The 23,960-nt window shown below is 31.7% G+C and overlaps 2 protein-coding genes and 1 long non-coding RNA gene across 3 annotated transcripts; all 3 read right to left on the bottom strand.

Moving 5' to 3' along the window:
- Nucleotides 1-537: 537 nt before the first annotated feature.
- LOC130985647 (uncharacterized) lies at nucleotides 538-2,005 on the bottom strand. Its single transcript, XM_057908717.1, has one exon. The coding sequence runs from the start codon at nucleotides 1,856-1,858 to the stop codon at nucleotides 893-895; it is 966 nt and encodes a 321-aa protein (XP_057764700.1). The 5' UTR covers nucleotides 1,859-2,005; the 3' UTR covers nucleotides 538-892.
- Nucleotides 2,006-3,106: 1,101 nt separating this feature from the next.
- On the bottom strand, nucleotides 3,107-5,205 carry LOC130985649 (DAG protein, chloroplastic-like). The gene is made up of 5 exons (XM_057908718.1): nucleotides 4,745-5,205; nucleotides 3,980-4,077; nucleotides 3,807-3,872; nucleotides 3,525-3,708; nucleotides 3,107-3,351 (listed from the first exon to the last, which is right to left on the bottom strand). The coding sequence occupies exons 1-4, from the start codon at nucleotides 5,080-5,082 to the stop codon at nucleotides 3,539-3,541; spliced, it is 672 nt and encodes a 223-aa protein (XP_057764701.1). The 5' UTR covers nucleotides 5,083-5,205; the 3' UTR covers nucleotides 3,107-3,351; nucleotides 3,525-3,538.
- Nucleotides 5,206-22,451: 17,246 nt separating this feature from the next.
- Nucleotides 22,452-23,915, bottom strand: LOC130985646 (uncharacterized). The gene is made up of 2 exons (XR_009089040.1): nucleotides 23,755-23,915; nucleotides 22,452-22,791 (listed from the first exon to the last, which is right to left on the bottom strand). It is a non-coding gene; the product is annotated as an uncharacterized LOC130985646 (long non-coding RNA).
- Between the last annotated feature and the right edge of the window lie 45 nt (nucleotides 23,916-23,960).

Here is a 23,960-nt window from a genome sequence, read left to right as displayed (position 1 = left end):
AAAATATGAATGAAGGGTAAAATTTTCGTCAAATAAAAAAACATGTATCAAAATAGGAGGAACGACTCAAAAAAGAAAATATCTCGAGATAGATTAGACGAATGAAATAAAATTTATTCATTTTTTATACTATCTCAAAACCAACACACAACATTAGAGGTAGAATATAAAATTAATTTTCAGAGAGTCAAGCTTTCGCTTTATGACTTTTTTTTTTCCCAGTAACATTTTCGTACATGTAGTACTCATTGTATCCTATTCTCAAGTTGACCTCCCTGTTCATTTCTTCTGCATTTTTTTATTCCTTTCTTTCCTTTTGTTTAGGTTCTCTTTGTATCTGTCTATTTATTTATTTTTATTAACTAATTTGTGGTAGAGTATTACATAACGCATTAGCTTTATGAAATTGTGAGGAGGATGATATAGAAGTCTGAAGACCGATTAATGGTGAAACGAAATTAAAGATAGAAAGATTGAAACAGTTGCATATTTTCATGGCAGAAGTGTCCATGTAGGGAAATTGTCGGAACCCAAGGATTTGCAAATAAAGTGTGTCTAATGGCATTATTACAGTCTCTAAGAGGTGGGTTATACATCCCTTTAGAAAGAAGATAGCAAGAATAAGAAAAGAAGATAATTCAAAACTGGCATGATTTTGCCGTCCACCAATGTTCGACTACTTAGACATTTATTTGCACAATGCTTTAATAATAACTTAACTGTGGATGACAATGGCAATGGCATGGTTGATGCACAATTCACTCATTTTTGCCCCATCCTCTATAATGTACTAATCAATTATACAACATGTGTATTTTGCTTAATTTCTCAAGCAGAGATGAATTTGGTATGAAAAATAACAGGAGAATCATACCAATAACTTTATTCCAATTTAGTGCAGCCAAGAAATTTGATCGGACTGGTACAGAGACTGGTGATGATGATGATAATTGTCGTAATCATACGGCAGTGGAGTCCCAAAAAGATAATCTGCAGCAGATTTCCACGGATCGATTCTCTGATCTGGGTCGCAAACTTGGCAGCAGTTCCTCTGCTGCTGCGCTTTCTTGGCTAAGCACGGCCAGTAACCAAATAAACCTTCACACAGGTCCATAGTTTCCAATCCAGAACCATATGGAATTTGAGGGACCCTTCCATTTTGATGTTCATAATTGGGATAATCGCTTTGCTCAACAATCGGGATCACTTCGATTGGCTCAACATCCTTACCATCATCGATAATCTTACCTTCATTTTCCACACCGCTACGGCTTCCTGTTTCAGTTTTGGTATCTGTGGGTTTGCTTCCATCGGGAGGCTTCGTTGCAATAATATCTTCATCTCTGCCATAGGGTGAAGGAATTGAAGCAAAAGAGAAATTATCCAAAGGCGGGGCGTCGGATTGGGGCAGCGAGCGAGGATAACAGGTGAGATCTGAAGGAGGAAGAGGCTTGCCGTAGGTCATTGCCTGATCATAACCTCCACCGTAAGGAGTGGGGTCATAATCTTCGAATTCAGGCATACTGAACTGCACTTTAGAGTATGATACTGTAGATTTGGTCTGGGTAGGGAAATAGGCTTCATAGGGAGGAGATGGGTCGTACTGAAGATATTTCGGCTGGCTGTAGTTCGTCTCCGATTGATTTACAGAATATTGGTAGTAATCGTAAGAAGAAGCATAGTTAATCGGATCAGAATAAGTAGATACAGAGTAATAATCATGATTGTAGTAATCAATAGGGAGTGGGATTGGGTTAGGCTCACTGAGAAGGTATGGAGGAGAATAGTAGGATGCGGCTTCGAAATCATGGTCGGCAGCACCCCAGTGGACATCGCCGTTGTAGCCATAGAAGGCCATTCTGCCGCAAAATGGATCGCCCAGTTTGGGGAGAATTAAAGGTGTGAATGGTGATAAATAGATCTGATATCAACCAATTGATCCTTATCCACTCGTACGATTGCCGAATTGGAACTGTTGATTGTTTTTGTTGGAAAAGAAACAAAAATGGTGTACTAAGTGGGGAGTGAGTGACAGAGTGCATGTGCCCACACCCAACTCGTCTACATCATGATAGTGACACTACACCTTTCAGCCTCATTTTCCAGAAATTCTTAATTATCAACGACGGAGCTACTACTCTACACAGTTACTGTAAGTTGGTAGCTATTAAGTAGTTTTAGCTTTTCTTCTTTTTCAAAGTTAAAATAAAAACTGAATGCAAGCAACTATGACCTGGGAGAGGAGAACAAATCATCAAGGCACTGCTAACTCTCAAGTCATAAGCCAAATCAATTTTGGATCTTCCATGTCTCTAGTATCAGAAAACTAAGCTCCTAGCCACTCAACAAGCCACAAATTTGTTTATGTAATCATGTTCCTCAGCTCGAACCAAACCCAAGTTCATCCAAGAGTTTCACAGTTATTACCTTTCCCTATGGGAACCCATTCCAGATGCTCATAAAATCAGTTAGGAAGCAAGCTAGGTCTACTGGGATCTGATCTTCGTGATTAATGTAGTAGATAGTAGAGCTAAGAAATACCATGCTTGCAGTTTCTGATTTTTGTCGATACTTAACTTCAGTCACTTGGTTGCCCTAGAGTACCAGATGCGTGGCTTATTAGCTCATACATACATGCTTTGAGTCCTTCCAGTGGAGTGGACCTTGAGCTGCTCGTCCAGCCAAAAAATATCCTCCGGCAAGGAATTGCATTAATGCTATAGCAAATACTATAATCAGTCCCTCCAGATGGGTGTATTAGTTTCCCTGCAAGCTGAGTATATTTCTCAAAGAAATGTAGACTAAGCATGGCTCCATATCAATATTATATCAGCTTCACAGTAGGTACATACATAATCCATAATCCAAAATACACAATAGTTCCTAACATTTAGAAAAGGCAGTTAAATCTGTAGACTAATTAAGGTGGATTAATTAGACTAAGTAATTATGAGCAGAATTGTCAGGGTACCACTGTAATTCGCTAGCCTGTCTTCCAATCTAGTATGTTCTCACACTATGATCTCTTGTCCAGTATCTTTCCTACTTAACAGCTTAAGCTGAATCTTTTCACCAGGGTCAAAGGTAAATACAATAATTAGCACTATTAGAGAAGCAACACAAGCCATTTGATAATAGAATCATGACTAACGAGTTTTAACTACATACTCATAGCACTGGTCACAGTCCTAACACAGCTGTTCAGCTGGATACATGTACTGAAAACTGGCGAGCAGCCTCATAACTACCTTGAGATTTGAAATGTAAGGATCGTAACTTAAACAAAGCTCTCATAAGCTCCAGTCCAAGCTATAAATGATAGAACAGCATCCGTGCATAGCAATTTGCAACCTAGAACAACAGGAAACAAGAATCGAGTTGGATCGACAGAATGACCAAGCACTTAGCAGTAGCGGGACCAAATACTTTTGAGATCCTAATGAAGCACAGATCTTAAGGATATAATTTCCTCAACAATTATAAAGTTACAACCAAATTAGCCAATCATAAAACCATATGCATACCTCGGAAAAGTTCATTAGGAAGCTGATTCCGGTGCTGCTTCTTGTCTTGGCTTTCTTTGTTCAGCAGGAGGGCCATCTCTCTTTCTTACATAAGCTTTGCTCTTAAATTTCGAACTTCTAGCCTGCTTTGGTTGATAAGTTGGGTACTCACAGGGAATTATCTCTCCATTTACGTACTTATCACCTAAAACCATAAAAAAAAAAAGTGAGCATGCATAGAGAATGATAAAATGTAATCATTTATATGTCAGATCATAAAAGAAATATAAAAGAATGACCAACCTCCATAATCCTTGTTCTTAACATCGATATATGAATCAGGCAAGACCCACAAAACACCAGGTAGGCCTACAGTGAGCAAAAAAATTAACAGACAAACAACTTATTAGGACCAGAAACAGAAACTGCAGTTTGGAGATTGGAGACAACAGGAAGAGATTGCAACAATAACATACCCTTGAATTTCTCAGATGTTTCTTCAGATACAGTGCATTGAAAACCAGTGTAAGTCGTGGTACTAAAGGCATACATATTCTTCTTTGCTTCTTCCATGCTGAAACAGAGAATTTAGATCAACCGTGAGATGTGTGACATTGCTGAAACAGATGGATATTAAGGCATCACTATATCCTATTTATGACTTCAATGCGCATACAGTAGAATACAATCCCTTCTTTTTTTTCAGATATCTCCACAATGCCAACATTTAGGATTCCACAAGAGATAGTATCATACAATTCACTAAATGACTCCCAATCTCAAGATATGCCACCAATCCACTGGGGCTCTAGTAACTAAAAGCAATGCCAAAACTAAAAGCAATTCTTAAGTGACTAGTACTCAATATACTAAATGCCACATAACAATTTCAATGTATCAACTATCAGAAGTATATACCAAATTCTAAGTAGAAACATTTCTGGGGCAAAGTTTTTAACATACTTTTGCAAAAAAAGCATACTATTACTTACATATCAAAAACATTTTCTTTCGGCAACAATAAAAACTACACTCTATAGTAAATAAAGTCTAAGTTGTAATGTGACCCAGCAAAAGAGAAAATGGATATAATTACAGTAACCACATCTACCAGAACCAACTGGCCACAAGAATATCAGAATCATTATATTTCGTAATTGGCCAAGATAGCGTTACCAAATAAAAAGCCAACGAGAACAGTAAAGAAGAAAGGACACACACACACACACACTCAGTGAGACCTGCCAAGAACGGTAGCGAGAGTGTTGAGGTAAGTGTCAATCATCTGGTCCCTGGTGGGAGCAGGGTCTTTGGGGAATTCCATGACGATAAGCCAGTGATTATAGTCACATCCCGGTAATAATATCGTTTCCCTTTCTTCACCGCCGCTGTTCCTTTTGGTGGAGTATTCGCCATCGGTCAAAGCTCTGACGGCCGGCAAAGCGGCAGTTGTTGATTTGGTTGGGTACGGGCGAAGGAACGATATGGATAGTGTGGACGGGTATGAAAGAATAGGGGTTAGGGTTTGGGAAATAGGGTTTAGGGTTTTGGAAAAGAAAGAGAGATTCAAAGTTGCCATGTCTTTCTTGGTCGGGATGGTAGTGTCAGCGATGGAGAAGATGATAAGATTTAAGAATCTGCCTGCAATGGGACAACTTTTTTTTTTTTTCTCAGTTACTTTGTGGGTTAGTGTTATTTTTGGTGGATGATATTTTTCTTCTAGGCCCATCAAAGTATCGTTTACAACTTTACATCCGTGTGGTAGTTTAGAAAATTTACACATTTTTTTTTCTTTTTAAAATTGTCAAATATATCATCAAATCCATTTTACAATTTTAACATCATTTATTAAAATTAGCAACTAAATATATAATCTATATGTTTTTTACAATGGAACTCTATATTTCTAACGGCCATGAATGCAACTTCGCTACTCGCTAGTGCTCCATTACGACTGGCATCCAAATATTCATCTTTCCAAGAAAATCAAAGATAGTATATAAAGGCTTCAGTTGCACACATTTTATGAGTGATTTTGTTAGTTCTAGTTTCCTTATTATTCGGGGATGAGGTCTTTTAATTTGCATATTGCATCCGCATGTTATAGTTGCAATTCTCTCTTTTTTTCCTTTTTTTTCTTTTTTAGAATCCTAATAGTTGCAATTCTCTACAAATTACAATCAATACAAATTCTTAAAAGTAAGAATACCGTTCGATCCATTATATGGACTCCTATTTGTATGTTAGGTTGAGTTGGGTTTCAAACTCTTTAACTGAAGGCCCATTAGAAGCTTTTCTTAGTAAAATGAAATTTAGTCCTAAGATTATAGGTAAGCCCCTTAAAAAAAATTATACTCCATCCGTCCATGAAAGAACTTCCTAGGAGGGAGTGGCACGAGTTTTAATAAAATGTTGTATAGTGTATTGAGAGTGAAGAAAAAGTTGTAAAGTGTATTGGGAATTGTGAAAAAGTATTAATAATTTATTGTGTTGTTTTAATTAATGTTATTTGAGTGGTGTGAATTGTCTTAAAAGGGGAGTATTTTTTAAGTGGTGGGGTATTGTCCCAAAATAGGAAAAAGTAGGAAGTTCTTTCGTGAACGTCCCGAAATAGAAAAATAGAAAGTTCTTTCGTGGACGGAGGGAGTAGGTACGTTAGGTTAGGTCGCCTCCTAAAGAAAATCAAATTATACTTCTTCTTTTTTTCCCTTCCTCCCTCAAACATCTTACTAAAGGAGGATGACACGTATTTAGTTGTGTATTTAATGAGTGGAGAATGAGTTCCATAAAAAAATGAAAATTGTAAATATAATAATTAGTGGAATTGTTTTTCAAAAATTTGTTAGAAAGATATTTTAGAAACAGACCAAAATAGAAATATATGAAGATATTTGAGGTAAGTAAGGAGTAATAGAGTTTCTACTTGAGGTTCGTAGCTCATTGGTATTTCTTTTATATGTAAAGGAGAGATTAATCAAGGTATGTATCTTATATGCATTAACTATATTTAAAAAAGATAATATGTGACAAGCTTAAATCTATAAAGGTTTTAATAAGATATAAATTCTTAGGAGACGTTTATTTTGGATGATTAACTTTGATAGATAAAAATAACAAGATCAATTCCTTGTTTACTTTGATGGATTAAAACTTTGGAATGTCACAAACCTTCATTATTTCGAGTAACCAAATTCGAATTGATTTGGATCGATTATCGAGTTAATCGATACCCGATACCCGATAATCATTTAGACAGCCCTAATTCTAATTATAGATTGGCTAGGTTACCACATTAGTGACCCAACGTCATAATTCATGTGGACGTAGGATGAAAACGAACTTCAAAGCATGTTACTTTTTTTTTTTTGAATTATTCGAAGCACGTTACTTAATCACACTGTAATTGGGTATTGTACTAAAAGTGCAGTTGATCACTATAGGCTATAGCCTCAGTGGATTTCAAGGTGAAAGGAATTCACTTGATATGATCATATTTGTGAACATAGAAGAAAGAACACCGAAGCACGTTAATATTTTGTGTTCTTTGTTATTTTACTTTCTACTTATATCGTGCATCTAACCATCTTTATTATCTGATTCGCATTCATACTTTAATTGCAACTGTTTTACTAAGTTTAGAGTAGTCTACATTAATACTGAAAAATGCATAAGGTCATAATGTTTTTAAGATAAACTTTTTCAATTTTAATGGACTTTCATTAACCATCGAATTCCGCTCACATGCAAGTACAAGGAGAAAGATGACTTATCAGTTGTTCTAGCCATCAGTGAAAAGAATATTTCATCTTGATCAATATTATCATAATGAATTTCTTTTGAAATGCATTGATATTGTGAAATCAGATGCTCAAGGCAAATAATTATTACCTTGGTACTCGAAATTTTAATCAAATTAAGGGAGACCTCGACTGAAAAGGTTTTAGTAATTGTATTCCTACATACCTGACAATACTTGTTGTGGGAGTATCACTAAAAATTAAAGTTACAACTACGATATTATTTTATCTTTTAAGGGGAAAGATACGATATTAATTTAATAATTAGTTATATATTCCATGACTTTCTTTAGTTAAAAAGTGGTTGACCAATTGTTTCTAGTCCCCGTGAATATATTTTAAAACTGACCAATATTTAATATAAACTGAAGAAAGTGTGCCAATTAAATATGGGCAGAACATATCCATTCCATTAGTCGCTAATTAATAATTTAGGTTGAGAGAGAATTAATGTATGTTTAAGAAAAATTGGCCCAAAGCTTGTGGGTTACATAGGTCATGACTCATGAGCATTGACGAGAGATATATATACTTTAATCAAAATTCAAAAGAAGTAGACAACATTACACGGTTAGGTGAAATTCCAGCACGAGGAAAGATCGTTGGTTAATTAATGGCATAGGTAATTATGATTTAGTGTCACAATGGAAATAGAAAAAATAAATCATTTGACTTTTTTTCGAACAAAATAAATCATTTGACTTAATTATACCAAATCAATTACTCGTGCAAACTACTCGTTGTAAAAGCGATAAAACCTTTTTCTTTGATTCGACCAAATCTCAGGTTTAATTAGTAGTTCAACAGAAGTTTGTCTTCATATATAGCAAATCTTGGAGACTAGTGAAGCCCACCTAAATAATAATCTTTAAAAGCCTAACTTAATACCAGAAACTTTTGTAAGATGGTTGACTTGAGTTGGTAAAACACCAAATCGATTTTTCAGGATGATATATAACTGAAGAATGTGTTTACCCTAAAAAATGAAGAACGTACGTGTTCGTTTATACTTGTTTTATAAGATGATAATTTGATGTATTCTAAGCATAAGTAATAAGATTATCAATTTCGGAAGTAAAAGGCCAAATTTATAGGAGTTTGTCAATATAAAATCCCATTTGATAACAAATAAATTGAGCTTCCTAGCTAACAGAAAAGGGAAACTAGCTAGTTTACATTAAGAGCATCATATATAAGTTCAAATAATTTTATATCATTGCACGATGAGGAACTAAAGTCCAAATTCAAAACAGGTCTATTCAGTGTTCTTCCCATTTAAGTTAGAAGATTGAAAATTATAGTGCACTCTGAATTTTGTTATCATTTTAAATAAATGAAACGTTTTTATACGAAAGTGTCATCTATGGTAGATGTTTCATCTTCATCATTAATGAACCTAAACTTATCTAACTTCAAAGATAATAAGAGACATGTTATGAGGTGATCGTGTTTAACTAACGATGTGATTAATGTGATTTAATTGTGATATAATTTGCAAAGTGGTGTGATTATATTATATTATTTATTTTTAATTTTTATTAATTTAAAGATATATATATATATATATAACTTCGATAAATCATTATTTTTTTTATTTTTTTTTACTTTGGAGAGAGGGAGAGCGGTGGGGTTTGAACCATGGACCTCCACTGTTTGTAGACAGGAGTTTGCACTGTTTGGTGCCCCTTGAGACATAAATCATTAATTGATTTAGACCCCACTAAATAATAAAAAGTTTAGGTGGTATGCATATCATGCGATTAATTATGGTATGTTACTAAAACTAAAAGTCATTCTATTTGGATAGGGATAAGTGTTGCAGTTCACTTGCACTGTCGTAAAACGTGACGTATATAACGGTTATACATAAATAACTATTTATGAGATTCTCACCTCTTGAAGATTTTCATTAATCTCGTAAGTTGTAGATTTGAGTAGAGCAGCTTAACCTCCCTTACTTACGGCAGTTTGGCATTTAATCATTTGGCACCAACCAACCTCTGTTGGATAATCACAAAATGTTAGTATTTGTACTTTTTAAGATAATCATGCATAAGGGCCCCTCGCTTAATTGTATTATGATATTATCTATTTCATGTAAACTTTAAAACATTCGGTGAAAGAAGACCCATTGTGCACATAAAAGGTCTAGGATTCAATCCTCACATATATATGTTAATAACAATTGAGTTGTATTTCCTTTTTTAAAAGAAAAAAATAAAATTATGCTTGGTTCAAGCTCCACAAATATTGCCATTTTTTTTAGGTAAAATATTGCCAAATAATTAATTTCTCGACTTAAGGAATGAGAAGTATTTGTAACAGTACAATGTTTAATCGAAGTTTTGCATCTGCTGCAAAATTATAAAAACTATACATGAGTGAACAAGACTGCATAATCTATACTATATTAAAAAAGCAGTTTTCAATTTGAAATCAATTTCAAAATTGAGTGGCAATTTTGTAATTATAATAAAATTGAAGGTTTATGTTTAAACTATATTTTCTTTTTAACTTCTTATTTGTTGTTTTATTTATTTCCAAAATTGTGAAATTCGATTAATTATAAAATATTTAATATGCATATCAAATTAAAGATCACAATAAGAGCTTTAATTTGATATATTTTATACAAATATTTGAGTTAAAATGTACAAATTAAATTTGTTTAAATATTAAAATTTTATAAATTTCTCTCTCCTCTCTCATCTTTTTGAAAAAAATGTACTGCATTTTAAATTCTTTTTTATTAGTATTTTTTATTTTTTTAACTTATTTTTTTTGCTTTTCATAATATCAAATTTTATAATTGTACATTATTTTTTATTATTAATATTCAATTCAACTATATTTAATTAAAATTTATTTTTTATTATATTTATGAGTATGATAATTGAATTAGTATTAATTTTTGTATAGATATATAAAATAAAAAATATTTTTTCGTGCATTGCACGGGATGCAAATACTAGTTACATAATGTATGCATGAGCCGGACAAAAACAAAGAAACTTGTGTGATAACCAAGATCATTTGTTCTCGTAATAATTGTATTATTGATTGAGAATCTGCTTTTCTTTCAATAATACATCATAGTTTCAAATTTCTTGACATTGATTTTGATGTTGCCGATTTTGCTGCTACTCGATCGAGAATTGTTAATTTGCACAATATATGTAATTACGTTTACTTGTTTTTTTGGTTACCGAAAGAAAAGAAAAAAAGAACGGAAAAAATATCGCGACGATCCTCTGGGGCGGCTGAAAAGCTTTGATAGTAGGTAGGTGGATTAGGAATTTAGGATACATATAATCTGTTCAAAAATTACATTTTATTTCATCATAGTTATAAGAAGATTTTGAACGAAATTCTTGTTACAAACTCGTACCATCCGTTCCAAGATTTGTCATATCAAGTGGATGAATGGATGAGGCCAATACGCCATCAGCCTCGTATGTACATACCGTCCGTACCGAGATTTGACAAGGACTGATACAAATAAAACACATTTTAATTTGTTCCAAGCCACGAAGAGTGCACAGTCACAGAAGAATTTGTTCTATATGTGCCAAGTGCATATGATTGGAATGAGGAAGTTCATCTCTGCCGCCATCGCACGATACCTTCCTCCAGTGCAAGAAAGTGAAGAAAATGATGAAAATGCAGATTTAGCTTAGGAATTTTTTTTTCTATTTTGTGTTTGTTTTAATATTTCTCATTTGATTTGCCATTATGATTTGTAATTCTATTATTTGGAAAATGAATAAAACATTGATCTGAATTTTGTACATCAATTATAGTTAGGATTGATTGAACAAACTGCAAGTATATTATTTTTTTTATTGCGTCAATTTTTATTAACGAATGGCGAAATTGCATATTCGAACGATTCATCCCAATGTCCTTCACGCCAAGTGTTTGGTATGAATAATTTGAATATGATATTTCGCATCATTCTCCCAAAGTCTTTCGCGATAGTATTGGCACGAGTAGGCTATTTCACACTTCGTATCATCCGTTCCAACATTTGATGTGATAGACCTTGATATGAATGTCCCTAAATGGAATGCTAGTACTATTTGTATCAAACACTTGGCAATAAAGACATTGGGACGAATGGTGCAAAATAGCATATTCGTACCATTCGTCTTATTCTCGGTTACGCCAAGTATGTGGCACGAATGATGCGAAATAGCATTTTCGTACTATTCAGCCCAATCTCAAGTGCTAAAATATTGAGATGAATGTACGAAGTACGAAATGGCCTACTCGTGCAAATACAAGCGTGAAAGACATTAGCATGAATGGTGCGAAACGTCATTTCATATCATTCGTCTCAATATCATGGCACGACAACAACTGGGACAAATAGTTTGAATATAGCATTTTGCACCATTCTTTCCAACAATTGGCAAGAACAAAATTTGGGACGATTGGTGCGAAATAAAATATTCTTACCATTAATCTCATGTTTTGCGCGACAGAAGTGTGAAATAACACATAATAACACTAGTTTGAAAATAGCATGAATTCAAAAATAATATTTTATTAATGTATTTTACAACAAATTCAACTATAAATACAAATACTAATCTTACAAAATTTCGATACAAATTCCCGATATTGAAGTTCAAGTAGACTCCACATGCACATATTATGGATGATGCTAATTGTCGTGTTGACCAACTATCACGTGACATATCTTTGTACGAATTCCTATTCGTTTCAAATTTTTTTAGATCTGTATTTGCATCTCATAATTCTCTTAGATCTCGAATGGATGTATATCTCGAGAAGAGGATGTTGACAGTGAGTTACTTGTGACACTGGAGACGAACAAAAAAGCAACTCGATGGTGCGACAGAGAAAGTTGGATTTCACATAGAGATGAATAGCAAAAGTGAGGAGACGAAAGGGAGATCATGTTTTTTGGTAAGATAATTCGAGGGTAATTTGGTCCGAAATAATTAAAATTATTTAGATATTATTAAAATAATGTTGAATTGATAACTATTGGTTTTCATTATCTTAAGTGGATATTTCACATCATTAATATTATTTTAAACAAAGTTATTATAAATAATTATTATAATTAGTTTGTTAGTGTACTAAGGGTTGGTCTCCTGTGTGGTTGACCGCACCCCATGCGGCGGGTTACTTTTAATAAGTATAAGATATACATTTGTTCGCACAAATGCATATTTATGTAGTAATACAAATTCTTATGAATAAATGTAACAATTATCGTGAATAAATGTAATATTTCTAATGTAATAATTTAGAAATATTACATTTCATTGTAACAATAATTATTTTTTATTACAAAAATAATTATTTAATCAAATAATTAAGAATAAAAATATTAACGAGTAAAAATAATTAAAAGTAAAATTTCTATAAATAAAAATAAATATTATTTTAAAAAAATGTAATATTTCAAACCTACCGCATGGTATGCGGTTGACCGCATAGGGAATTTTGCGGTGTACTAATGGGTTGTTGGTTTTATTTTGCATAATTAAGTTGAATGCATTCGATTGTAAATTAAACATAGAGAAACAAACCATCGAGACGACATGTTTTTCATTATCCGTTTCTAAAGTTTATTCTCTCGAAAAATATGTTGTGAAATATTCTTTCACCATTAAACTGAAGACAAATTTATCGAAATTCACAATTTTGAAAGTCAATTTAAAGTTGAGTTTTACCAGATACTTCAAAGTTAACCTTGCAATACTTAAGATATTGAAAGAAAAATCGGAACCATATAAATAAAATCAAAATTTTCGTGATTACAATTCTTTACGCAAGCACTCGGTTGTTGGGCTATCACTTTCCGAGATATAATAAAATATCAAAAGTCAATTAAATGTCGGAAAGAAATACGGAGAGAGTCCGCAAAAATATGCGAGTGGGGACTAAATATTTTATTTTGGTTTTTCTTATTTTCCGTAAGAAAATTTAGAAAACGATTAAATTGAAATAAATAAATCATGTAATGGGGACTTTATAATTGCGAGCAATGATATAGAAAAGGAAAGAAGAAGAATACCCACTTCCGCCCTAAAAGGACGAGAAATATAGCATCCTCGTGTGAGCTCTTTTTTGTTTGGAGGCATTAAGTCTTTTGTCACATTATCCCAAAATCGATTTAACCCAATCCAACGCCAATTTAACAGTTCCCCACTAAAATAATCATTACACAAATGACATCCTCTTCCTCAATCCTCATAACATGCCAACTCTAATACTCAACTATATTCATCATTTATTATATAGTATGATATTATTGAATTTATATCTATCACTAATCTTGCATAGCTACTTGCTGTTCTTCTTATGGGAAGAATAGGATTAGCGATGTGATCAGTTCCTGCAGAGGCCTAATTTCGACGTAGAAAAATGAAGTATTGCATCTAGTACGCTTCAATAGTTCAATTCTCATTGGATTAGTAATATTTCCTAAGCTTGATAGGCAACACATTATTATTATTATTATTATTATTATTATTATTATTATTATTATTATTATTATTATTATTATTATTATTATTATTATTATGGTATCAAGCTATAATTAAGGAGCAATAACTGTGTCAATAACGAAAAAATAATACACAAATTCATTTTATGTGAATCACAATCAACAGTTGATTGGTGTTGGGTCCCCAGAAGAGAAGAAGACAAACCTCGTTACTCAATTTAATCATATCATCAATTCTTATGAATTACGTTGGCTTCACTCTTATTTTAGATAATCTATATATAAGAGGGGTTGTTCAAATTGATAGAAGAAAATTCCGTATATTTAGGGGATGATTTAGATGTTTTTTTTAATTGAGAGATGGCGTGATTGAAATTCATACTCGCTAAGGATAAGGCCTAGTTCAAGTAACAAAAATAATGCACCTAAAGACTGTCATTTGTGAGAGATTTTGGATTCGATCACACGTGCGTGCGGCAGATTATTTATTTGATTATATAATAGACACATCTTGTAATTCTAAAAAAAAAAAAATCATATTCACTCAGGTTTCCCACATTTATTAAAAATAAAACACAAAGGTTTTACTTTAGGAAATTTTGTGATGATGTATCAATTTAATTAGTTGATCAAATTTATGAAAAATAATACTAATCAAGACGGTACTTCAATATAACTAACATATTAACTTGTAGATTTCTCTGGGTGAGAGAAAATATATGTGTGTGTGTTTTTATTAATAATTTGGAAATAATAAAATGTGCCCCGTCCATAAAAAAGTATCTTTTTTTGTCATTTTGTAATGTTCATAAAAATAAATTCTTTTTATTTTTTGAAAACTATCTATCACATGGTGGACCCTATTCTTCACTTACAATATAATTAATTATTATTATTAACACTACATTTTAAGTGAGACCCTTTTCTTCACTTACAATAAATTAAATCATTTTCGTTAAACATGTGCCATCCTTTTTTAGGACTATTTTTTATGTAGGGGGGAGTACATTTGAATCCCACGGCCAACAATTTTACATCAATAATGCTATTTGGTTAAAATTTGTCCGGACAAAATATGGTTAAATATTTTATGAAATACATTTATTTAAAATTTTTGATTCAAAATAAAAATGAATTTAGCTAGTTTTATTGTTTTCTCCATATTGTAATTTTTTAAATATTTTTTTTTAATTTTTATTATTTTTGAAGTATAAAAACTACAAAAATATTAACAAAAACTAAAAAAATTGTTGAAAAATAATAAATAAAAAAAACTACAATATGGACAAAACAATAAAACTAACTAAACCCTTTTTAACTTTGAACCAAAAAATTTAAATAAATTGATTTTTAAACAAAATTGATATTTTTTTGTCTGAATAAATTTTGTCCAAATAGCACTACTCATTTTACATATGAAAAGTCAGCCAGTCCTATGATTAATAACTCGTAAATCATGTAGAAATGAGGAAGACTTCTTTAGAGGCGGAAAAAGAGTTCACGGAATTTCAACTCCTTAAAGTCAATTAAAATATATAATGTTTATTACACACATTGCGTAATTTGGTAAAAAAAGGTTTCATTTTCATTATCAGTGTGACCTGTTTTGACAAAACACCAGCTTACTATAAAGTACTAAAATTCTTTCCGTCTATGTCTAAATAACGCGTAAAAAGTTGATTAAGAGATTAAAAATGTTGAGATTTAAAAAAATTAAGAATTGACTTTTGAGGCGATGAATGGCAAAAGTTCCCCATTTGGGAGGTTAGTAGCCAGGACATAGTATATGGATAAGCGTGATTATTTGCTTTATCCTCGCGTATTATGAAGATAATATAAAATCCTTGCCCTAATCAGTAATCACTAATCACCTTCTCTAGAAGTGGTCTATGACTCTGAACATACTTACGCCTTCTCTATCTATTTTCCTTTTGTTTTCTTTTAAGAATATATTCTTGGGCCTAGCCTGCATCATTTTCAGTTTAGCTACAAGCTAATTTATTGTATATTTTTTTTAAAAAAAAGACAATTATTAATTTTAATTACGGAATATGTATATACTGTGCATACAAGTGAAAATTGTATTATTCATACTTAAACGTCATAAAAAATAAATTTAAATATACTCTTATTGGCGTACTATAACATTTGCTAGGACACTTCACACCTACAATAATACCAACTTAATTTCTCTATCAAACAAAGACCAATAATACATTAGAATAAAAGAACATTCATAATTTTTTGATAAATCTCAATGAGACCCAGTGACCCCACTGCCCCCAGGCACTGACAGATCCAATGTGATACTATATAATAGGCTATAATTGTACCCTCAAAAAATTTAAAAACATTACTAATATACATAAAATCAAAAATTAATTGTGTTCTATTTTTTTATTTGTATTCCTTTTTACACAGTGTTAATTCTCTTTCGATGAAATTGATTGAAACATGTAAACATTTATGATTTATCTTATACTAGTGTTTTTACTCGTCAAATAAACAAGTATTTTAGTATTAGCGAATGAGTGCCGCATGAGTAGTACAGGTTTAGCCGTTTAGGATTACAAGACTTCGCAATTTCATCGACATGCGCTAACCAAAATATTAATAAGAGCAATTATAGGGTAGCATAATTAAAACTGAACAAGCAAAAAAAAATGGATACGGTAGATATCCCAATACGAAATACTCCATAAAAGTTTTTATATCGGATTAAAATCTTGTTACGCCTCTTACATTTACCATAGAATATAGTACTATTTCCGTCGTCCCATTCCAATAGGCTCATTTCTTTTTATACAAAAATTAAAAAAATTTATTTTTAGTAGGAAAGTGGTAGTAAAGTGGTGTGGTCTACACCAATTAAGTACAATTTTTTTACTTAAAAAGAAAAATGAGTCTGTTAGAGTGGAAGAGAGGGAGTGGTAGATAATAGTAATAGGTGAAATGAGATATGTGGTTGACTGGTGTCAATTCTGTGGACATCATATCATATCCATCACATTTCCCACCTGAATGGCACGTGACAAACTTGTACCTAGCTTTTGTTCTTGTTGCAAATCTGCACATATCTCTCTTTTTCATATTCCGATCCGATCCATTCTTTTTGTCAATTTCTACACCTCAATATGATGTCAATTTGACGTTATTAAACAAAATGAAATTATAATTGTTTTACTACTTACTCCATTATTTATGGAATCTAAAGGTTATTGGTAAAATTCGAATTTAAGACATTAATTTGATCTTAATAATAATACTTATTTTACTGTAAAAAAAATACTTATTTTACCATTAAATCAGTAATATTTAGTAGTATTTTTTTTTTACCATTCCACTAAATCATGATTTCTAATGGGACAAAATCCATTCTCTATTTATACACGAATGCATATCCTTCTAAATTGTTTTTTTACACGAGGCTAGTCTATATTAATGGCTTATATTATATCACTCATAATTAATTTACGGACTGCGCTTGTATAGTTTAGTCTATTCATAACACATCCAAATATTAGTGAATTTTATTAAAAATATCAACTTAGGTTGAAATTTATGGACCGATTTGAATAGATAGAAAAAAATTGAAGGTTGGGGACACCAAGCGGTGCGACCTCATGTGTGTGAACAGTGAGGTCCCGGGTTCAAACGTCACTGGGCTCCCCCTCCCCAACTCCCCCAAGTCAAAAAACAATTTAGTTCTATCGACCCAATTCAAAATTAAATGGGTTAGCTCGGTTGATCAAAAAAATTCTTATTGTTTAGTTTCAAACTTCATTACTTTATTTTTGAATTTAATAATAAGATATTGATGCTTGTAAAATTTATTTTAGTTTTTTTCCGACGTTTAATAAATAGATTTGAGACATGAAAATTATTGAAAGATGATTATTTAGATTAAATGTGTGTGTATTCCTTATAATCTCTTATAAAATTACATTATGTATATTGATATTAAAATATTAACTTATTTTTGTATGTAGTACAACGCAGAGTGTCCTGTTGAGAAAACAGACTTATTTTTTGTTACAAGAATATATTATCAAGAAAAAATATACATATAAAAAAATTTAAACTCTGGAAACTAAAATTTTAAATTTATAGCCGAAAATTTATAATTCAAAAAACATATTCGGCTCCGTTAAACCGAACTGAAAATAGCTGGAAGTTAAATGAATTGACCAAAAATGAAGTAGGCGAACTCGATTGAGTTAAGTTTCTTTTTCCACCAAATAATTAATACGTCATAATTTAATAAACGTGTATGAAATGTAACACCGTTACAATATAAAATGTATGGTGGTTTTTTCATCATGATAGTAATTATGCAAGTTGTGGGTGAGTTGACGAGTGTAGTTAAATCTTGAATTTCTAAGATGGAGGGCTAGAGCTACACTATATACATTTGTGTTCTAGATGTCATTATTAAAACATTCTTCAACAACAGTGGGTAGTAGGAAATTAAAGTCATAAGCAATGACATGGTCAACTTGTCATTTCACACTGAAATTCCACCTTTGCAATAAGACAAATAGGTAATCCAGAGGAGTGGATGGCTGTAGACTTGTATATCATACAAATTAAGTAAAATAATTTGAATATATTAAGATATAAGCCTGATTCTGGAAGGGTCAATAGGGCTCAATACTTTTATCCTAAAAAAAACTAAAAAAACTCTTTAAAAATTGTGCCAGTCCTTCTCGAAAATAAAATAAAATTGCGCGAGTCTATAATTGTATTCAGTGTGCTCTTCATTATGCATCGACCATTACTAATTTAGATTAATGGTTGGAAATTCTCCTGATTTCGGAGCTTATTTTTTATACGCCGAGATTTACACGGATTTTTTTTCTGCATTTAACCCTAACAGAAAGAAAGAATTTATGTCTATCCAAATCCTGGTACGCATTGCGCCTAATTAAGAAACCAGGAGCATAATTATGCGTCGTAAAGGTCGTTAGATAAGGATTAAGATGATATGTTTGCTCAACGGCGAGAGGCTTAGGATCCTATATTTCCAAATGAATTTTCAATTCATATTAAATCCTTGCGGTCATCATAATTACAGTTCTATTTGATGGAGCGAAGCAAGATATAATTATATGCTAAAGACAAATTAATAATTAATGGCACAGTCTTGTGCATGCTCGTCCGACCTCCGACGAGATCTTTCACATAGTACCAAATCAGGATACAAAAATTAACAACATATTATCAAATATAGATTTAGATTTTAATATAAATATTTAATCCGTGCATTAACAGTGTGTTGTAGTTTGAAGGCTTTTTTACTAGTAATAATTAGTTGGGAGATATATATATATATATATATATATATATATATATATATATATATATATATATAGAGGTGGGCTAAAATAAAAACAGATTTTTTTGTATAAAATAAAAATGGATCTCACCCTTTCATTTTCCTAGATCATATGGCTTGATTTCATCCTAGATATAAGCCTTAAAACTAACGCCTATTAGATGAGAGGATTATTTTGTCATTTTAAGTTATCATAATCAGTTACCATATATTCATTATTTTCTTCCTTATCAAAACATATCCTTACATCATCAAAAAGATTAGAATGTATCTTTGCAAATTGAATCCTAACCTACACGTAAAATACCTACTTATTTTTGAGATTATCTTTTCCATACACGCAAATTACAGAACACTTTTGAATCCAGAAATCAATTCGTAATTTTTCAGCTTCGCATGGAGTTGTCTAGTATGTTAATCTCCTCAATTCTCTCTTCTAACTATCCATGTCTACTTATTTGCTTTCCAGATTAATTCGACAACATCACATAGAATTGAATACAAAAACTTGCTTCTGTAATAAGTGTTTGGATTCATTCAAATAATTAGTTCATCATTATTTTACTTGGGGAGAAAGAACGTTCAATTAGTAACATGTAATATGGGATAGATATATAATATTTCTCGTGAACAAAAATACTACGAATCAACAAAGTCTGGATTCATACACAGTAAACTGCATGAATTATGTTTTGATATTGTACAAATCAAAAATACATTGCATGAATCAATCGTTGATACAACACGAATCAAATGTATGAATTCCGAATCATGTAAAATAATTCATGCAATGAACTATGTGATTCATGCTTTTGTTGCTCGTTCATCTGTTCCACAGCTTTCACCAACACAGAAGGAGTGGTCCTTGTGAACAATGTCGGATAATCCTCATACGGTCTGACAACCCATTCTTTGTAGTTCACCATCCATGCCTTGCGTTTCTCATACCTAGTCTTTTTGACGACAACAACAGGAGACCTACCATTCTCTATCGAATCATCTGACGTCTCCTGCTCAGAATTCTCCACAACATCTATTTTCTTCCTCTTATTCAAGACCCCTAAATCATAAGGAAGGCCAATTCAAAATTCCAGCAATGCTATTATACATTAATCTTTGCAAATTAAAATTATGTGTTTACATACCTTGTAACATACTTTCCATCATAGCACGCTTCATATCCTTCAGGAATTCATCATTTCTATGATTTGTCTGTGCTGCAGCAAGACGAACAATTGTATTTCTTACTACGCTTAAAAATATAAAAATTAATACATGATATTTTGATTGAAACCTTCTTTCCTTCTATTTTCATCGGCATCATCGTTTCTCTTGCCAATGGTTATACATTTTCCCGTATTATGTGCAATATACGCTACAATTCACATGAAATTTCATAACGTTAGATAATGATATTGTTATTTACCACATATGAATTCATAGAATTAATATAAAAGATGCATGCTATACATTATTTTGGTTCATACAATATTATAACTGATTCACACATACATTTTGGGTCATACGGAAACCAATTGATTCATACATATAAATCATCTTATGCGGCCACGATTCATACGACAATACAGAATGAATCATACTCGCACAACGTGGTTCATACGATTCATGCTATAGGTACTGTGGTTCATATAATTTCTGGGTTACAATTTCTGCCCTAGTTTGAGAGAGTCCAGAAATTACACCGATGAAGTGAGACAAGACAATGAGAATGGGCAAACAATAAAATTAACCCTACTCTATTGGGTTCATTCCATTTTGTCTAATTTTTTAATTAATTTTGATTGGAAGGGAGAAATCTTTTTAGGTGCCGCCTTCTCTCCTATTAAATGATTTAAAGATCTGCTTCCTTTTCTATTCATCATGAATCTCAGCGTCCGTTTCAATTAAAGAATTGAAGATATACAACCAAAATTAAAATGACCAATTAGCCCATTTTCGATGCATATGCGTGAATTAGCAGCAGTTTAGATTAGAATTGAATATTACAATAATATTAAATCCACACCGTTAGATTAGATAATCCAAGGGTTATGATCCATTCCTATTTTAAACACTTAAGGGTGTTTTCACCCTAGCCCAACCCTATATATATATATATATATATAGGGGAGGGCTATAATAAAAACACTTTTAAGTGTATAAAATATGGACAAATCTCATCCATTGGATATACAAGATCTAATGGTCTGTAATCATCCTAAATTAAAGACTCCAAAATCACGTCTGCAATATTGAAGGATAGCATAGTAATTCACAAAATTTAGTATCTATTTAATTAATATAAAAGATCTTTCCATATCTAATCAAATCTTTAATCTTTAACAATAAACGTAAAACTATAATAAAACTAAAGCACAATCTTTCATATTGTCAAAGTACAAAAAAGGTGAAACACCATTAATCAAAGTTTTCTTTGAATATCAAACATGAAAAATAATTCGTGCATAGAACGATAAATTTCCTTATTAAATGGAAATATAATTCGTAACAAAAGTACTTTCAATTCGTAACAAAAAAATTCGTTCTATGCACGAATTCACGACAAAAATTTTCGTTCAATTCGTAACAAAAGTACTTATAATTCATGATTACAACATAACTTAAATTTGCAAAGTATTAAATTTAATTAAATTCGTAACAAAAATACTTCCAATTCGTGCATAGAATTAAAAAATTTCATGAATTATAATAAAATTAACAACTTCGCACCTCCATGACGAGAAACAAATCTTGCCAATTTGATTCTCGAATTTTTAAGTTTTTCATGTGATTTGAATTTTATTTGGAGTTCTTTTGACATTTTTAATTCATGGAAATTGACTAAGTCATGGAGTTCTCTTGGCATTTTTATGTCATGGAGTTATATACTAATTGCTTATAAATTCTATAATTGTTTATTTACTACTATGAATATCGATTTTTAGTAGTTATATTGTTTTGATTTATACTATGTCGATTTATAGTTCTATAGTCATGGAGTTCGTTTGACAAGATACAACAGTAATTTTAATTATGTTACATTATCATACCAATTCGTACAAAAACATTTGAAATTCGTAACACTTATTAAAATAATTATCACATATTACTTGAGCTGTTTACAGGAAACACAAGTACCAAATAATTTAGTCTAACAAACCATTCGTAAAATTATTTACATAATATAGCGTAATTCGTAACATGACGTATAATTTATACTGCAACTCACAGCCTAGTAAAAATGAATAATCTCATTAACTGCTCAAAGCCACAATATTATGGAATAATTTTCACCGTTTGAAATAATAAAATAACCTTCATTGTTTCAGTAGGAATCAATATAAAACAATCAACCACCAATAATTAACAAAAACTCATTTATTCAGTACAAATCAAATGTTTCAGCATCAACTGAGTTTATAATATGAAACATTCATCCTCAAGTAGCGTAGCATCAACTGAGTTTATAAAACGCAGCATATGATCCTCAAGTAGCGCAACATCAACTGAGTTTATAAAACGTAGTATATCATCACTATTCTTCACATAAACCTCCACCATCTTCGCCAACTTTGCCGATGGCGACGGCCTCGAGACCTCAATACATAGCCAAAAAACTCAGTTGCAACAAATTCGATAGATGCTCATGTTTCACACACAATATACTAAGGCCTGCTAAAATTTCGTAACAAATACATAAAAATTCGTTCCAACTACCATTCAACATTACCCAAAAATAATTCGTAACAAATGAGTTCTAATTCACAACATATCCAAAAAAAATCGCAACAGTTTGCTAAAACATTCGTGATAAATACAACTACTCATTTTTCATACACACGACACATTCAAAAATTCGTAATCTACGGTTTGACATTCTTAGAACTATGCATCACCATGTCATTCGTAATACAAACTTAAAAATTCGTAAGAGATTCTTGTAAAGCATTAAAAAAAATCGAATGCATACACAAAAACCCTATAAAAATCTAACAGATTCTTCACATAGGAAATCGATTTTTCTCATAACAATTCAAGAAATTTACAAGTGACAGAAAGAGTGCAGATAATCCCACATTCGCACCCAATTTGTGAAGATAATCCCACATTCGCACCCAATTTTCGCAGATAATCCCACATTCAAAATCAAAAAATATTTCAGATTACTATGACAAATTCGTAACAGAAACGTCAAAACTACACCCCTAAATCTCAAAATTCGCCACAATCGTTTAAAGACACTGTGAACTTTCAAAAATCTAACTAATTCTACAACTACTCAACCACTTCTTGACAAAAATCGAATAACCTTAAGAGATTTTTAGAGATTGAAGATGGGTTCCACAATTCGTAAACCCCACACATTCCACATACACACGACAAGTACCAAAAAAATTCGTAACAGAAATCGTGAAACTCTACTCCTAGATTTCAAAAAAACCCCAAAAAAGTTTAAAGAGAATGTGAACTTTGCAAAAACTAACTAATACTTCAACTGATCAAACGATTTTTTACAAAAATCGAAGAATCTTACGATTTTTTTTGAGATTTAAGATGTGTATCACAAAAAAAAAATAAAAAACCCTCTTACGAATCGTAAAAAAAAAGACCAAGAAGTAATCCACCGCTACGAACCTCCAGAACCACCCTTCGTCTTTGCCATTGCGTCTCTGCAAACCCCTGACTTTAGTGCCTTCACAATGTCGAGAGAGAGATACTTTTCAATTAAGAGAGAGAGATACTTTTCGATAATATCAAAGAAATATAGTTGAAAATTCAGAATTAAAAAGAGTTAATGTTATCTTCTCCTAATTTAAAATATCCGATCTTCAATTTGTTGA

This window comes from Salvia miltiorrhiza, chromosome 5 (assembly GCF_028751815.1).
Source record: "Salvia miltiorrhiza cultivar Shanhuang (shh) chromosome 5, IMPLAD_Smil_shh, whole genome shotgun sequence".
Taxonomy (NCBI): domain Eukaryota; kingdom Viridiplantae; phylum Streptophyta; class Magnoliopsida; order Lamiales; family Lamiaceae; genus Salvia; species Salvia miltiorrhiza.
This window is presented reverse-complemented; position numbering and strand designations above follow the sequence as displayed.

Coding starts and splice junctions, on each gene's coding strand:
- LOC130985647 (XM_057908717.1), bottom strand. CDS start 1,858: ATGGCCTTCTATGGCTACAACGGCGATGTCCACTGGGGTGCTGCCGAC.
- LOC130985649 (XM_057908718.1), bottom strand. CDS start 5,082: ATGGCAACTTTGAATCTCTCTTTCTTTTCCAAAACCCTAAACCCTATT. Junction 4,078..4,744: donor CTCGCTACCGTTCTTGGCAG/GTCTCACTGAGT, acceptor TCTCTGTTTCAG/CATGGAAGAAGCAAAGAAGA. Junction 3,873..3,979: donor AACATCTGAGAAATTCAAGG/GTATGTTATTGT, acceptor TGCTCACTGTAG/GCCTACCTGGTGTTTTGTGG.